This window comes from Vulpes vulpes, chromosome 12 (genome assembly GCF_048418805.1).
Source record: "Vulpes vulpes isolate BD-2025 chromosome 12, VulVul3, whole genome shotgun sequence".
In the NCBI taxonomy this organism is placed as follows: domain Eukaryota; kingdom Metazoa; phylum Chordata; class Mammalia; order Carnivora; family Canidae; genus Vulpes; species Vulpes vulpes.
This window is the reverse complement of record NC_132791.1, coordinates 146,859,723-146,877,882: the sequence shown is the minus strand read 5'-3', so window position 1 is coordinate 146,877,882 and position 18,160 is coordinate 146,859,723. Positions and strand designations below refer to the sequence as shown.

General features: G+C 43.4%; 1 protein-coding gene and 1 long non-coding RNA gene across 2 annotated transcripts in view; one reads left to right on the top strand and one right to left on the bottom strand.

The window, feature by feature from the left end:
• Positions 1–9,506: 9,506 nt before the first annotated feature.
• Positions 9,507–14,496, bottom strand: LOC112907907 (uncharacterized). Its single transcript, XR_003232832.2, has 3 exons — positions 14,335–14,496; positions 10,025–10,160; positions 9,507–9,705 (listed from the first exon to the last, which is right to left on the bottom strand). It is a non-coding gene; the product is annotated as an uncharacterized lncRNA (long non-coding RNA).
• A 1,069-nt stretch (positions 14,497–15,565) lies between these two features.
• RAVER2 (ribonucleoprotein, PTB binding 2) overlaps positions 15,566–18,160 on the top strand; it is an 85,641-nt gene continuing 83,046 nt past the window's right edge. Inside the window, exon 1 of the mRNA XM_025983263.2 lies at positions 15,566–15,900. Coding sequence (XP_025839048.2) covers positions 15,643–15,900 — 258 coding nt within the window. The 5' untranslated portion in view covers positions 15,566–15,642. The remainder of the gene's footprint in view (positions 15,901–18,160) is intronic.

Here is an 18,160-nt window from a genome sequence, read left to right as displayed (position 1 = left end):
TTGCCATTTTCAGGTAAGCTCTTGGTTTGATATGTTTCCATAGTGCCTTTACATCCTTTTTCATTTCAACTAGTATACATTATTTTACTCTCTGTTTAATTTTTGTCTTGCCTTATTATATCTCCCTTTGTTGCTAGAGCACACTTGCCTCTCTACTTCCTCTGGTGAACTCCTACTTATCCTATCGGTCTTAGCTCAAACTACTTCCGTTAATAATGAGGAATAATAGAATGTGAACCCTAGTATTCATAGTTTTTCTCCTTACAAAATTCTTCAGTAAAGGAAGTAGAGCTCCTTGGAAACTATGTGGTACTAGATCTTAGGGGACGAGAGAGCAAGAAGAGCCTGAGACAACTTGTTGTTGTCAAAAACTAAAGATTTTTTAAAAGTTTATTTATTTTTAGTAATCTCTACACCTTATGTGGGGCTCAAACTCAGACCTCCAAGATTAAGAGCCACATGCTCTTCCAACTGAGCTCACTAGGCACCTCCCAAAAACTAAAGATGTTTTTACAAATACCTAAATAAATGTTAGGAACAGTCCTGATAGGAGAGACTAGTCACTGGACAAAAGATGACAAATTTGACACTAAAAATGATCAGGGTAGGGCAGCCTGAGTGGCTCAGTGGTTTAGTGCCACCTTTGGCCCAGAGTGTGATCCTGGGGACCCAGGATCGAGTCCTGCATTGGGCTCCCTGCATGGAGCCTGCTTCTCCCTCTGCCTGTGTCTCTGCCTCTCTCTCTCTCACTCTCTCTCTCTCTCCCCCTTTCTCTCTTTCTCTGTGTCTCTCATGAATAAATAAATAAAGAAAAATCTTTAAAAAAATGATCAGGGTAATTGGAAGATGAGTCTGTCAAAAGAACCCTGAGTCCATGATAATTTTCAAAGGACAGAAATGATTTAAAATATTGCCAAAAGGATGATTTGAGATTAATAAATATTTATTTATTGAATGAATGAAGGCGTTGTGCTATTCAAATAGAAAGTGATCATCATGAAAATGTTTACTACAGGAAAAAAACAATGACAACTTGGGGCATCATTCTGTAAAAAAAGAAAAAAAATCATGTGAGTTTTTTAACCTTATGTAAGACACATAATTAAAAAATGAGGGCACCTAGGTGGCTCAGTTGGCTAAGTGTCCAGTCTTGATTTTCAGTTCAGATTATGACCTCAGGGTAGTGGGATCACGCCCTGTGTCAGGCTCCAAGCTCATTAGGGACTCTGCTTCTTTCTTTCTCTCTCTCTCTCTCCCTCCCTCCCTCTCTCCCTTTGCCCCTCCCCCACTCACACACACTCTCTCTAAAAAACTAATAATAAATATTTTTTAAAATATGGATTTAAGCAATAACAAAGAGATTTCTATATTCCAAGAAGAAGTTCCTGACTGTGCTCATTATTAAACTAGAGCTAACTGGTTATTAACTTTCTTGGGAGTTTTTCTTTCTATCTGGGTTGTTTATATACAATTCTGCCCAAATATAGCAGGGCTGCTTTGTGAAACTCCTTTAGGCATGACTATCTAAGGCAGTCATATGAAGCAGGCATAGATATGCTTGTACTGTTAGATTCAATTCAGTGGAAACTTGATGAGCTCTGTGAATGGACGTTCTGTAAGTGAAATATTTATAGTTGCATTAAATGTGCATCAAAGATATGAGTTCCTGTAATTATGGTACCTGGGAAACTTTCAACAGTATGCACAGGATTAGCACTAACCTACTTTACTAAGGTTTTCTTTATCATGCCTTATCTTGGAATCTTTCTGTGTAAGGAATAAGTTCACCAGCTGCAAAGTACATTAGGAAAAAGATCTGTGCTCATGTGAAAACTATTCTAGAATAGTACAACTTCAAAGGTTGAGTTTCTGTTACTGGCTGAAGAAAAGCAAAATGCTGCCCGTAAATGGACAATTGAGTGCAAAAGCAGAAGGGGTAATGGAATATTACAACCAAAAAAGAAATGGAGGCCCTGGCAAGAGAACTGGAATACAGCAAAATGGGGGGATGTAAAATTAGCTGAAAAGAGAGGCAGTTTTAGGAATGCTCCTTTTGAATGGGCAGTTCAAATGTTAATGATTCTATACAAAATTTAGTCTTTAACTAGAGAATCCTAGGAATTTAGATCCAGCAGTATATTTGGGAAGGAATGTGGAGAATTAACTTGAATGCCCATACCTCAGTTGACTCAGAGGAAAGGTAGGAATGTAGATTCTGTGAAGGGAAGTTTAATATATTTTTTTAACTGTCTGCTGAGACTAGATAATTTATGCACTGATGATGTGAAGCACCTGTTAGTTTGGCTTCAAAAGCAATGATTGTCTAAGGACTGCAATCCATTACTAATTAGTGATAAGACTGTTGTCAGGACTGTGCTAATTAGAAATGGTCTTTAAAATGTGCTTGAACACCAGATTCCAGGAAGGATTGACAAACATAACATGGAAATATGCCAGGGCCTGGAAACTAAAGGGAGGAAACTGAGAGAATTATGTAAAATGGCAGAAGACTAAACTGAACAACGAGCATATGTCAAAGCTTGCAGGGAATTCTAAATATCAAAATTCAAAAAACAATTTGTCTTGTCCTCTAAGGAGCAAGATGGAATGAGATAGGCAATAAGCTCACTGAGGGAAATGCCTATGAAGGATAAAGGATGTGGGAAGTGGGAGTGGATGAGGTGGGTTCTCAGGACACACTAAAGGTCTGATCTCTGTGGAGAGAGAGAGGAAGGGAAGGGGAATCCTGTAGAAAGAGCCTCAGACTGCATGGCAGCAAGGTCAGTGGTGAGTGCCCTCGGAAAGATTGTCCACTGGATGGATCATGTTCTGGGGAGAAAGGGCCATATTCCGAGAGTATTGCTGTGCTCAGTCATTAGCTGGAAACAGCTTGGCAGAAGCCTGGCCCCAGAAATGAATGATGTGCTGGGTCACAACAGGCAGCAGCTAGAGGTCAGCTGGGCCCACCATACTCCTCACAGCAAGTTCTTTGGAAGGGAAATCTGAGTGGCATACCTGCATGGCTGCTACAGTCCACCCTGCATGCCACACAGATACACTTCTCCACACACATCTGGGGAGCAACTCTTCCATGATTCCTGTGAGCCTTTCTTCCTGAGAGGAAACTTCAAAGAGGGAAGTTAGTGGGGGGAAAACTCCATCTCCAGATGCTATAGTTTGGTTGCAGAACTGTAAAAGGTTGGTACTCATCGTTTCCCTCCTGCACTGTCCTTTCAAAATTCCCCTCATCCTTAGCTATCACCTCTGTTGTACCTGTTGGCTTACTTGGTGGAATGACCCAAATCTTCACTCCTGAGGGACCTGATTCCTTGATAATCATCCCTTTCCAGGCTAACATTGCTACATGTCTACATGTGTTCATTTGTGGTTATAATTGGTCAAGGGAGTACTAAGAGGCATCCAAATGGATCACCTTGTGGAAATGCAACCTTACCTCCTCTGGCTGTTCTGGGTCTCTTACCCCAACAAAAATGGTGACTTCTCTTCCTGTCTGCTCGTTATGGATACAAGGAGTCCAAAATGCTTAAACAGCAGCCCTAGCTTGAGTTAGATAGAAGCTTTGCTGTCACCTTGCCAAGGTGTACTTGCCAAGAGTGTACTCCTTTTGGGGGTGAGAACCTCACCCACTCTGACCTCAGAGTTGTAGGAATAAGCAGCAAAATGTCCTACAGTGGATCATTGGCAGTGATGGTAAGTGGGCCACCACTCCTTCTACCCTTGGGTTTCTGTGCACAGGTATTCTTTCATTTGGAGACCCAGTGCTATAGATGTCTTTGATTCAATGCATGTACTGTATCCTAAATGAGTTCAACCTATGCTTGCAGAGTACTGCCTCCAAGATGGTATTTCAGCTGTGCTTTAGTAAGGTGCTCCAACATCCTGTTAGGCTGGCTATTTTAGAATGGTGAGGGTTCACTGGATTCTGTGGCCAACAGCCCAGTCTTGAAACTCTTTCACTATAATGTGGGTTTCCTGGTCAGATGCTATGCAATATGGAATTCTATGTCCATGAATCAAACATTGCATAAACTCCTGGGTAGTGATGCAAACTGAAGCTCTTCAAGCAGAAAAGGAAAATCTGGACCTAGAATTGATATCTATCACTGTGAGGTTGAACTGTTGGCCCTTTCAGGACTGAAGAGCTCAATGACACCAGTGAGTATTGATCTCCATGAGGAATAGTGCCATACCAGTTCTCAGTGTTAGTCTCTACTGCTGGTAGTTTGGATATCCTTAGGCAGCAGCAGTTAGATTTGTCTTTGTAAACAGTAAATTAGTAAATTCATGATGTGGGGCCCACGTGTAGATGCTATCTTTGACACCATGGCCATTTCATTTATGTGTCCCTTGTGGTAACTCTGAGATGACCATTGATGAAGGCTAGCTAACGTTAACTAGCCATGTAACTTTGGCTAATTGTTTTTTCAATGCCTTTTCCAATGCAGATGCTTTTTTGGTGGGCATTAACATGTAATACAAAAATCTTCACACTTCATGTCCACTTCCATATGTCCATCCACATGCTTCCACTGCAGACTTCCTCATCTCTCCTCTTCCAGTGGTATGACTGTTTGAGCTACCACCTACACTTCCTGCAAGGCTCCTTTCTGCTCCAGTTTCTACTCAAAGCTGGCAGGTTTCCATGTCATCAAGTCAATAGGCTGGAATATAGTTCCACTTGTAGATTTGGTTGCCTCCAGAACCCAAAGAAGTTCAGCAGATGTTGTATTTCTTTGTAGCAGGAAATATAAGATGTAGCAATTTGTCTTTTACTTTAGAGGAGATGTCCTGACCTGCCCCTGGTCAATGAACTCCTAAAAACTTTCTTGAAGTGGGTAGGTCCCTGAAGCTATATAGGTTTTATTTCCTACCTTCTGAAGCTCGTGTGCCAAGGCCTCCAGCATACAAACCAACTCTTGCTTGTCTTGCCAGCATTATATCACTAACATTTTGGATTGATGTAATGATGTACTTTTTGAACTATATCATGACAGAGTGTGGAGAGTTAACACAGACCTGGGTGAAACTATAAATGAATCTTGTTATCTGTTCCACGTCAGTGTGAACTATTCCTGATCCTCTTTTCTTTTCTCTTTTTTTCTGATCTTTTCTGATTGGTATAGAAAAGAATACAATTATCAAATCAGTGTTTGCATAATACATAGCTGAGGCCTTGCTCATCTGCTTTAGCATCAACATCCTGCTTGGTATAGCAACCTGGTTGAGCTTGCAAAAATGTATAATCATTGTGCGGAATACATGTGGTTTTAGAGGTTATCTGATTGGTGAATTAAATGAAAATAAGACAGGGACCACTACATGCATCCTTTAAATCTTCAATAGTGGTTGTATTAGTCAGGGTTCTCCATAGTAACAACTGATAGGCTGTGTGTGTGCATGTGTTTTAATAAATAAATTCATTTTTTAAAAACATTCTTTGGAGATATTTATTTGGCTCATGTGATTGTGGAGGCTTGGCAAGTCCAAAATCTGATAAGGGAGACAAGCAGACTGGAGGAAGGAAAAGCAGATGTTACAGTTGAAGTCTGAGGCATAATTCCCTCTTGTTCAGGGGAGATCAGCTTTTTGTTCTATTCAGGTTTTCAGCTGATTGGTTGAAGCCCATGACCGTATGCTTTACTTAAGTCTGCCAGTTTATTTTTTTTTTAATTTATTTTTATTTTTTAAATTTTTTTATTTATTTATGATAGTCACAGAGAGAGAGAGAGAGAGAGAGAGAGAGGCAGAGACACAGGCGGAGGGAGAAGGAGGCTCCATGCACCGGGAGCCTGATGTGGGATTCGATCCCGGGTCTCCAGGATCGCGCCCTGGGCCAAAGGCAGGCGCCAAACCGCTGCGCCACCCAGGGATCCCAAGTCTGCCAGTTTAAATGGAAATTTCATCCAAAAATACTCTCATAGGAATATCAAAAATAATGTTTAACCAAATATCTATGCACTGTGGCCTAGCTAAGTTGACACATAAAGTTAACTATCACAACAGAACTAGTCTCTGCCATTGTTTTGGGGATGCGATATTATTTTTCATTTACTATCATGGCTTGGGAAAGTGATGGCTTCAGAGGCTTCCTCTTGGCCTTCTCCAATATGATGGTTCTTTTTTTAATTTTTATTTATTTATTTTTTTATTTAGGATAGTCACACACACACACACAGAGAGAGAGGCAGAGACACAGGCAGAGGGAGAGAAGCAGGCCCCATGCAACGGGAGCCCGACGTGGGATTCAGTCCCGGGTCTCCAGGATCGCGCCCTGGGCCAAAGGCAGGCTTTGGAGAACAGTGTATTTTCCAGGCCCAGCTATGGAACATAATCTTCTGGTAGGCTCTCTGGTCTAATGTTATGAAGCTATTATAATATACTCCTTCCTGTAGCCCTTTTATTCTTTCCTCAACCATCTTTCATGGCAGCTCAGGCATTTCAGCTTCATCCTGAGTTATCACCTTTTCTTGGTTTCTAAGAGCCACTCTACAGTGCGTTTGCCCCATCCGAGGAGTTAGAGGGGTAGTCCTTGTGATGGTGTTAAATCCCACTTTCCAAGAAAGTGCTCAGATGGTCTCTCTGTCTCTTACAACTGTGCCTTTTCAGTAAAAGAACTGATCTCTCAGTTTCTCACTATCCCCCATTCTCCCTCTGCAAGGCATCAATAGAACTTTGAAATAACAAGTCAACACCATTCTACTTGTAGGCATTATTCTCCCCATATCTTTCATATGTCTAAATCATCATACTAGCAAAGCTGTTCCCCTCTATATTCCCAAGTCTCCAGCAGTGAGATCTTCAGTAATCATAGAGCTTCCTTGTGCCAGGAACTTTCTGTTCCCCACAGTCCACTCAGGACAAGGTCTCAGGGTGGCTTGCCGGCCAACATGAATGAACAATCCCTAAACCTAATTTTACTGCCTGCTTTCTTGCACCATTTTTTTTTTTAACCAACTGTGTCAGTTGGGTCCTCTGGGTAGCAGGTACCAAACCAAAATTAGATGTACAAAAGAAGTACTGAGAAAACATGTGTGAAGGATAAGGAGGAAGAGAGCAGGAGTAGGTGGGGAGAGCCTTCAAACCACAAGGCAGGTCTGACACCTGTGAAAGGAGAGATGAGGTAGGAAGAGCCCTGGGGCACAGGGCAGCTTGGAGAAAGTCTGGCCAAGCAACTGAGGCCCAAACAAAGATTGCCCACTAGAGAAATCTTAGGTAAGGGAGAAATGGCCCAGCTATAGGACCCCACTGCGTTAGTTATTGACTGGGAGCCTCCCGAAGAGAGAATGGCTTCAATATGAACACCACAGATGTGGAGGTACAACAGCTAGCTGGAGTTGCTGGTCAACGATATTTCATATACTTCTTCTTTTTTTTATTTTAAAGATTTTATTTATTTATTCATGAGACACACACACACACACACACACACAGAGGCAGAGACACAGGCAGAGGGAGAAGCAGGCTCCCTGCAAGGAGCCCGACATGGGACTCGATCCTGGGTCTCCAGGATCACACCCTGGGCTGCAGGCGGTGCCAAACTGCTGGGCCACCAGGGCTGCCCCTTCATATACTTCTTGAAGGAAGAGCTGAATTGTGTAGCAACATAAGTCAAAATGGCATTAGCAGGAAGGAAAAAGGCCGCAGGAAGGAAAAAGGCCACAGTTGGCAGGCCAGCTAGAAAATGGAATGGGAGGGAGCCAGCCAAGGAGCATTGCGGGTAAGCATGGCTATGCGCAAATTTTTATCTTTATTTACACATGTATGGGTTGGATGGACTAGTTTAATGTTACAACAGGCATGAATGAGTCTGTGAATAAATGGGCCTGCAGTAAGAAGTGAGCATTGGTTAAGGAAGGAGGTGTAAAAAAAAAAATCTATAACAATCAGACACAAAAATTAAGAAGGCATAGCTTTATGGAGCCATTTAACATAGAAGAAAGTCATCCTATAATCCTCAATATATCCAGAGAGCAATTACTCTATTATTGGAACCATCACAAAAAAGATAGGTTGAGTATCATCTGTCTTATGAAGTAAATACGTACTCCCTCATATATGTACTTTGAAAAGATTTTCAACAAAATGATTCTTTAAATGTCACTTGCTTAAATGGTAACTCCCTCCATTCTACACAAAAACTTTACAATTTTAAAAGATTGATTTTTCTGCTAGACAGCTGGGTTATACTTTATTATCTTTCAAATATTCATGCCACCTGTTTTATGGCTTTTTCTATAACTTTATAGCTATCATTTTTAAAAATTACATTTTTGATAGAAAGTGTATTAGAAAGTCATAGACTTCTGTAATTCAGTGGCAAAATGTAAAATTGTATTATTTAATACAACTCAAAGTTCAAGGGAAATGTTTGCAGTTTACATATTTATGATTTTCAAAATATCTTTCACAGCCTTGAAAATAAAAGTAAAAAGTTAGAGCTTATAAATATTTTAAAGACATGTTTAGATGATAATAAAAGCAAAGTCTGTAAATGATACTTTGTGGTGGCTGAAATGAAACTCAGAAAAGTCATTTGTATTAAGTAACATCCTTTAGTTGTAGGAACCCGTGGCCACTGGGGTTTATGGCATAAAGTTGGATGTGAGGCTATTACTTGTTATTAAATTTTAAGCAACAAAAGCATTTATCTCTCTGTCACCACGAGCACCACCATCATCTGATTCCTCTTACTTATCTTTCTTACAACTATTATATACTAATATAGAAGTAATAATATTTATAATACTGTATTATAATACTATACCTATTATTACTACATCCACATTCCCCTTGGTGGCTAAATGCAGTAAGAAACATGGGGAATTTGGCGACAGACCTGGGTTTGAGTTCTAAATTTGCCTCACACTAGCTGCATGACTTCATCTCATTATGTCAGCTGCCTAACGGGTAACACGGGGATAATATCCACTGCAAGTGGTGGTCATGAGAATTCTATATGTGTAAATCACCTATATGGACTACAATTTCTAATTTCCTGCCTAATCTTCTTGCTTCATAGAGAAAATTAGAGGGTACAAAGTTCTTTTTCATAGATTTGTCTCTTGTCCCTTTACCACTTTTTTTTTTTTTATTAAGATTGTTTATTTATTTGAGAGAGAGAGAGAGAACATGGGCAGGGGCCAGGGCAGGGGGCAGACTCCCTGTTGAGCAGGGATCCTGATTTCTCTGAGCTAATCCCAGGACATTGGGATGCTGACCTGAGCTGATGGCAAATGCTTAGCTGACTGAACCACCCAGGTGCCCTTCCTTACCACTTTCTTGAAGTCGTCCTATTCGAAGACACCAGGAGCTTCCTAGCTGCCAAATCTAATTACCTCCATTTCAGTCCTCATTCTGTTTGCTGCATGAACAAGTTGGCTATTTTCCTTCTTGAAACATTTTGCTTTCTTGGCTTCTCTGAAGCCATGCTTTCTAGTTCACTTCCAGTTTTTTTTTTTCCTTTCATCTGATTTTAGGCTTCTTTTATAGCTGGCATATCATGGACTGCAAGGTCAATAGCAGAAAGCCGTGGTGAGTTGTTTCAGCTTGCGATTCAAAAAGCAATCCAAAAAAAGAATCAAGACCAATACTGTGAAGACACAGAAGCCAAGGAGGAGATGTTCCAGAGGCTGTAATAGAGAGCTGCAGCCAAGAATCAGGAGCTGGAGATAGCCTCTAAGGTCACTGTAGATAAGAAAACAAGGAGAAATACCTAATGGGATACAACTATGTTTCCTGGACATCCCTTCATTTTTACCTGGTACTCTTTTTTATGGGTGGAGCACTTAACAGGACTGCCAAGTTCCCATCCACTTTCTTTTCTTTCAAGCTTTTAACTGTTGTTCTCTAAAGTCTTATTTCTTGGACTTCTCTTTCAATACACACTTAGCCTGGATGATTGCATGCAGTCTCATTTTAAGTACCTGGTTCTGTTACCAGGTTAGACCATCTAATGGGTACATGTATCTAGATCTCCTGCAGTATTTGAAGCTCAGATGCCTACCTTGAGCTTGGTATCTTCTTAAACTGTTCCCTCCTTCATTTGGGGCATCACCCCCATCCAGCCGTTCATATTAGAAACCATGATGCCATTCTTAACTTCTTTTTCTTTGCTGACATCCAGTTAGTTACCAAGACTTCTAAAAATAATTAAGGAGAATTTTACTACTACTACTACTACTACTACTACTACTACTACTACCACCACCACCACCACCACCATTACTGTGGCTGCCTTTTTATCTAGCCCTTGAGCTAAGCACTCTACTAAGCCCTTTCTATACATTACCTCATCTTATCCTCATAATAGCCTTTAATAGTAGCCTGTAGGTGCTGTTATTATCTCCGCCTTACAGATGAAAAGTCTGAGGCTTGGCATATTTGAATTATTCTCTTATGTTTTAAATAGCTTGCTCCAGTTACACAGAATTGAATCCAGGTATTTTAACTCCAGATCCTGCTTTCTCCATCACTATGTTCTCCTTCTACTGTATTTCTCTTAACAAGGTCTCACAAATCTAGCCCCTCCTTCAGCTACAGTTACATAAGTTCACATACCTGAGCTCCAAAAGCAGGTGGATTTGCATTGGAATCCTGGGGCCGCTGCCTGCTCTGTGACTTTGGACAGGTTACCTTCTCTGCCTTTGATTCCTCATTGGTAAAGAGGTATATACTAACTGCATTACAGTTGCTTATAGGGTTTTAAATTAGGGGATTCTGGGTGGCTCAGCAGTTTAGCGCCTGCCTTTGGCCCAGGTCATGATCCTGGAGACCTGGGATTGAGTCCCACATTGGGCTCCCTGCATGGAGCCTTTTTCTCTTTCTCTCACTGTCTCTCATGAATAAATTAAATCTTAAAAAAAATAAAATTAAATAATATAAAGAAAAAGTAAAGAATAAAAGCATAGGTAATCTAGGTAAAGCTCTGTACACTTAATACACATAGGTTATGTGACACTTAATACATTTGTTACTGTTACTATTCTACTCCAGTATAAGCCCCCATATGTTTTTAATGTGTTTCAAAAGATTTCTTACTGGTCTCCCTGACATAAGACCTGCTAAGTTCCTTCTTTCTGTTGTCAGAATTATTTTTTAAAGCTATTTCTGATCGTGTCACTTCCCTAAGAGCCTCTAACATTGCTTTTCTCTGTGAGCTTGTTTTTTGTGCCATACTAAAGCATTGACTTAAAGTGGAACCAGCTTCTTAAAATGGAATGGCACCTGCCATCTTTCTCGTTAATTTTTCTGCTACTCTCCCAAAAGCAGAACAGCCTTTATTAATGCCAAACTTATTATTTCATGGACATGCCAGTCCCTTTGATGCTTTTGGAGTCTCTTTCTGTTTCCTGTTTCAGTATTTACTTTTTGTCATCTAGAAAACTCCTGCTTGTCCTTCAAGACTCAGTTCTTCATGATACCTTTCCCTAAGTCAAAACCAAACACCCCTCTGTGCTATTAAGAGTACTTTACTCATACTACTTATCATGACATCTGTAATTACTGAGGTGCAATTACTTTCCCTAAGGAAAAGACCATTTCCAAATAAAAATCTATCAAATTTGGTGTGTTGTACAGTATCTGGTACATTGTGGACAATCACTATACATCACTGGATGAATAAATGAAACCTAAAGATTCTTGTAGTTTTATAGTTGACAGGTCTTTTAACATGCTTAACCTGTTTTCACCATATTAGCATAAGATACAAGCATAAGATAGGATACAAGAAGCTAAATTATTATCAACTGGGACTTATTAAACTTCTCCAACATTTTCCCCAATTGCAGAGCTTTAAAAATACACAAAAATAACCACCAAAAAATTTAAAAATAAAGGTACAAGTAAGCACTGCTTATGTTTTAAGAACAAGGTAATTATGCAGATCACGATAATTACTTGTGGCTATTGGTAAATACATTGCAGCTTGATCATTGTACTCCACTTCAGGTTCAGATTAGAATGTTTCTCTAATTTGCCACAGAAGCTGCTATTTAAAGAGTCAGGCTACAACCAGGAATGAGAGGAACTCTTTGGGATTACAATAGCATGTCCAAGTCTTTGCAGTGTCCATCCATTTCTCTCATGTGGCAATAATAATCAATTCAGTTAAATAATTTAAAATCAGTAAGTTCTATTATTTCCCTGAATTCCTTGGAAACAGCTGAGCCAGAGTAATGAGGAAAATCATTGATTTGCAAACTGGAGCAGTGTTTAGCAAAATGTGAGTAATGACTCATTAGTGGCACATGAAATCAATTTAGTGTGTCACTCAGCAATTAAAAAGTAAACGAAACAATAGAAAATACAATAGTATTTTCTATTTACTATTGTAAATGTATTTACTATTGTATTGTTTTTTGTATTTACTATTGTGCTGCATCAGGTAAGAGTATGTTGTTCTGTAAAATTTTTGTTACAGCTCTTATGTGTGTGTGTTTATTGGGTTGTGATGTAAAATGTATTTCCCATTATGGTATATGTCTCCCACTGGACTGGGAAGTAGTTTGAAAGACACCACCCTATAGGACACAGCAATATTGTTTAAGGAGTGGGATCATTTTCAATTACCCACTTAATAAAATTGGTTTAATGACTTGATAACATTGCAATCATGCCCCTCTTGAGGCCCCAAACCCTAATTACATAATCATAATTCCAAAAGCATAATCAACACCTGATTCATTCACCAGACTTGGCTTCAAATGACATTTAATTCTTTCCCAAGTCAAATCCATTTTTGAGAGATACATATTCACTACCACAGAAACTATGTCAAAAAATGTGCTGTAGTTTCTGAAGTCAATACCAAAAAAGCAATTTGAAAAATATTTTCAGCAAAAGCAACATCCCTAAACTTAGAGCACTATTTACCAGGGCTATTCCTGAAGTTTCTATTTGCATGTTTATCACATTTAATTATAATTATTGTATAATTTTCTCCCAATAAGACTGAGTCCCTATCACACAGAAACCTTATTTTACTATTTCTCTATGCTAGTGTCTATGTGTGTGTGTGTGTATGTGTATATATACACACATTTGTATATGTATATAAAAATATATATACATTTCTTTGTGAGGTGAAATTCATATGACATAATTAAACATTTTGGGGTGCCTGGGTGGCTCAGTCTGTTAATCGTCTGCCTTTGGCTCAGGTCATGATCCCAGAGTCCTGGGATTGAGTCCCACATCAGGCTCTCTGCTGAGCGGGGAGCCTGCTTCTCCTTCTCTCTCTGCCCGCCACTCTTCTTGTTTGGGCTTTCTTTCTGTCAAATAAACAAAATCTTTAAAAAAAAAAAATTTACAGTGAACAATTCAGTGGCTATTTAGTACGTTCAACTACTACCTCTGTCTAGCTCCAAAACATTTTTATCACCCGCAAAGGAAACTTGTACAGGTAAGCAGTTACTTTCCAGTGTCCCCCAATCCCTGGTAATCACCAATTTGCATTCTTATGGATTTACTTATTCTGGATATCTTATATAAATGGAATCATACATACATGACCTTTGTTCCTTCACTTAGCTTAACGTTTTGGGGCCCATCTGTCTTGTAGCAGTACTTCATTCCTTTTTATGGCTGAATAATATTTCACTGCATGTTTATATTACAATTCGTTTATCTGTTCATGGGTAGATGGACATTTGGGTTGTTTCCACCCTTTGGCTATTGGGAATAGTTTTGCTATGAACATGGGTGTACACTGTAGAATCATTTTAATGCTCTGAGTATCTATCTACTGGCAGAGAATAAGTTCAAGAATATTAGGAGTCATTATTTCGGGATTACAGATGAATCTTTTTATACTTTTAAGATCATTGGGCTTTAGAAGTAAGCAGACCGACCATTGAGACTCCCATTTCTTCATGTGTAAAATGAGGAAATAGAACCTAAAATAAAACTTAACTGTGAAGAGTAAATATATACAAAGGACTTAGAAATATGTGGGGGTACAGTGTAAGTACTGAATAGTATTTTTAAAAATCTTTTTATTTTATTTTATTTTATTTTTTTTGGTTACATTTTTTTGAAAAAGATTTTATCATTCATTCATGAAAGACACAGAGAGAGGCAGAGACACAGGCAGAGGGAGAAGCAGGCTCCCTGCAGGGAACCTAATGCAGGTCTCCAACCCAGGACTTCAAGATCACGACCTGAGCCAAAGGCAGATGCTCAAGTGCTGTGCTACCCAGGTGCCCCTATTTTTTGGTTACCTTATTTTAAAAAATTTTCCCCTAACGGAATAACACTGGTGTTAAAGAGGGTTTTTGTTTTGTTTATTAGTGTATGTGCATGCTACACACTTACGATGCGTAGTCTTCTCCAATAGTCGTTTGGGCTGATGCCAAAGGTCGCTGATGGTTTGATCTGAGAACATCACTTTGCGCGTGGTTCTACAATGTAACTCTCCCTCTAGGTTTCCATTAAAAAATGTTTCAAGTACGGTCGTCTCCAGCCCCCTGCCTTGGCTCCTCTTCCAGGTCCCCTTTGCTGCAGCATCGCTTTACATGTCGCATGTGCAACCATCCAGCTTTTTTTTACATCTTAGTGAATTCACAAGGGAGGGCTGAATAGCACAGGCTTTCTGGTACACAGCAAGGAAAATACTTTGCCACCAGTTTTTTCCAAGTCTGTAAAATTCCCTCCAGAACATCTCTGTCCTCCCTAGAAAAACCTCAAATTTATTTTTTCATTGTAAACTCGGACTTCTTTGCCAAATATGCACATCTTGAGCACCCCAGGTTAAGGTCCCGGAGCCTGCAGGGCACCCTCGCCCCCTCCTCCCGGCCCCCTCCCTCCCCCCGGGGCTTGGGGAGCCCCGAACTAGCATCTGCAGCCCGGGAGTTTCGAGGGCTGGGAGACAGCTGGGTGTCACGTGGGGAGGCCGCGCGGGGACAGGCGCCCGGGGTTCGGGGTTCGGGTTCCCACCATCACCCCCCCCCCCCGCCCTCGACCCCCCCACCCGGGAAGCTGCAGCCGAAGGGCCACATCCCCAGAGCCCAGGCCCGGGGTTCGGGGAGGCCGTGGGGGAGGGGGCCGGGGCCACACAGGGGGGGGGGTCCGCGCCGGGGGTTCGAGTCCCCCCCCCACGACCCCGACGACGACCCCCCCCCCCCCCCCCGGGAAGCTGCCGCCCGGGGGCCGCATCCCCAGAACCCAGGCCCGAGGTTCGGGGAGGCCGTGGGGGAGGGGGTCGGCCCGCCCGGGGCCGCACAGGTGGGGGGTCCGCGCCAGGGGTTCGAGTCCCCCCGACCCCGACGACGACCCCCCCCCCCGCCCGGGAACCTGTGCGGCCCCGGGGGCCGCATCCCCAGAGCCCAGGCCCGGGGTTCGGGGAGGCCGTGGGGGAGGGGAGCGGCCCGCCCGGGGCCGCACAGGTGGGGGGCGCCGGGTCCCCCCCAGCGGGAGCGAGGGGCGCCGCGGGGGCGCGGGGCCGGGCCGAGGGGGCTCCCGCGAGGTGGCGCTCAGGCTCCTCCTCCGCGCTCAGGTTTCCTCTCCCGCCCGCCCGCCGCGCCGCCTCCCCCGCGCCGGGCCCACTCGGCGGCCTCCGCCCGCTTTCTCTCCGCTTCCCCTCGAGCCTCCGGAGGCGCCCGCAGCCGCGGGGCGCCCGGGAAGATGGCGGCGGCGGGCGGCGGCGAGGGGGGCGCGGGGCCGGGCTGCGCTGCGGGGCCGGGGCCGGGGCCGGGGCCGGGGCCGGGGCCGGGGTGGGGGCCGCGCGGGCCGGGCCCGTCCGCCGGCGAGGACGCGCGGGGCCCCGCGCCCGGCCCGCTGCACCCCGAGGAGGTCGCCGCGCGGCTGCAGCGGATGCACCGCGAGCTGAGCAACCGCAGGAAAATCCTGGTCAAAAACTTGCCCCAGGACAGCAGCTGCCAGGTACGGGGAGCGCGGAGGGGCGGCCCGTCCGGGGCCGTCGGGGCCGGCTGCGGGGAAGCCGCCCCGAGGCGCCTCGCAGGGGGGTGGGTGCGGAGCTAGAATCTAAGGTCGCTTTTGCACCCCCCCCCCCCCGGGTTCCTGAGCCGCGCGGCCCCTCCGCGAGGGCGGCAGAGCAGGACACTGAGGTTCGGGGAGGCGCAGCGGCTGGTCCAAGGTCAAGGGACCCCGGGGAGGCTGTCCTTAGCCGGCCCCCTGTCCTCCCGGTGCGGCCCGCGGCTGCGCGTGGGGGGAGACGGGATGGGCGGGGAGCAGGGGGAAGGCAGGTGAAGGAGGGTGAGGTGAGCCGTGGAGCGCAGGGGCGGGGGGGCTCAGGCTTTCCGGAGTACCTGGGGGGGTAGAGGTCCCCTGGGGTCCTCCGGACTTGGGCGTGCCATGGGGGCGGGGGAGAGCTGGAGGAGAGTGTTGCCGATGCAGAAGCACTTGCCCAAGTTTGTATGGAAGGACTCTGTCTCCCCAGTCTACCAGGGCCCCCCGGAATGGAGAGGTTCGCGCTGAGCTTTGGGGAACCTCGCGGCCCCCTCCGGCCGTGCCAAGTACTGGAGGGTTTGCTACTCTGTGACTCCAAGGAGGCTTAAGGATAGGCTACTTTGTGTCTTTGATCTACGTTAACTGGTAACTGTTGCTTCAAGATTAGAAACTTTGCATCTATTTAGCTTTAACCCCCTGCCCCGTGGAGTGCCAAAGTTTCTACGTCGCTCATTGTAGAAAAGCGAGAAAATACGGAGAAGCACAAAGAGGAAGAATAGAAATCACTTGTTTTTTTTTTTTTTTTTTTTTCCTTTTGAATTGAAGCATAGTTGACATGCAGTGTTACATTAGTTTCGGGTGTGCAACATAGTGGACAATTCCATACATTAGGCATTGCTCACTACCGTGTGACCAGTTGTCACCATACAAAAGTATTACAGTGGTTTTTAAATTTTATTTAAAGATTTTATTTATTTATTCATGAGAGACACGCAGAGAGGCAGAGACACAGGCAGCGGGAGAAGCAGGCTCCTTGCTGGACACAGGAGTAAGACACAGGACTTAATCCCAGGACCCCGGGATCATGACCTGAGCCGCAGGCAGATGCTCAACCGCTGAGCCACCCAGGCGTCCCGGATTATAACAGTGTTATCAGTAGTTTCCCAACGGTATACTTCTCATGCCTGTGATTTCCTTATTTTATAACTGGAAGTTTGTGCCTCTTAATCTCCTTCACCTGTGTCAGCACCCCCCCCCCCCCCCCCCATCATCCTTCCTTCTGGCAACCACCAGTTCTGTGTGTCTATGAGTCTGTTTCTGGTTGTTCTTTTGTTTTTTAGATACTAGGTATAAGTGAAATCATACGGTATTTGTCTTTCTCAATCTGACTTACTGCACTTAGCATCATACCGTGCAGGTCCATTCATGTCACCAATAGCAAGGAAATATTCTGATACTTAAAGACAACCATTGTTAACATGGGATATTGTCCTTTTCCCCTTTCCTGTGCCTGTGTATACATATGTATTTTTGTTTCACATGCACACACACAAAGGAAAAGAGAGAGACCATGTCTTTGTACTTCAGGGTTTCTTAATTGTCTAGATGTTCATATATATTTCATATATCGCTTGAATTTATGTATTCGTGTGGATGGGGAGGGTGGGCTGTCCTTTTGGTGGCAGATTGGGGCCAATTTATGTAGTTCCTCCTGTAGCAGGGTATAGGGCATTGCAAGTGGCTGGCTATTGGTAACTGCAGGGCAGTTCTTCCATAAGACCTGTAAGTACTGAGAGCAATGGCTCGTTATTATGTAATTAGATCTTACAATAAATGAGAGCATATAATCCATATGCAGGAGGGGCCATTTTGTTTCAAAAAGCAATGTAAAAAAGTCTTTGTCAATACGATGTATCTCATTCCTTTTGCAGCTCTTTCCATTATTGTCTACTTCCCATCCATCAGGTAATATTTTGTGATGCTACCTATAAGAACAGATTGATGGATTGATTTCATAGAAACAGATTTCCCCTACCCATGCAAATAGAAGGCAGCAAGGGGGCTCAGGAAGAGAGGTGCCTGGAAGAGGCATGTGGCATTGAAAAAAAATGGAAAGAACAGCAGCTCTGTGTATAGATAATCTAGGAAAAGAGAGATGGAGAAGTATTTTTTTTTTTTTTTTTTTTGGTGGAGTGTCACCTATTTTTGTTCTATTTCCTTGCATTCTAAAAAT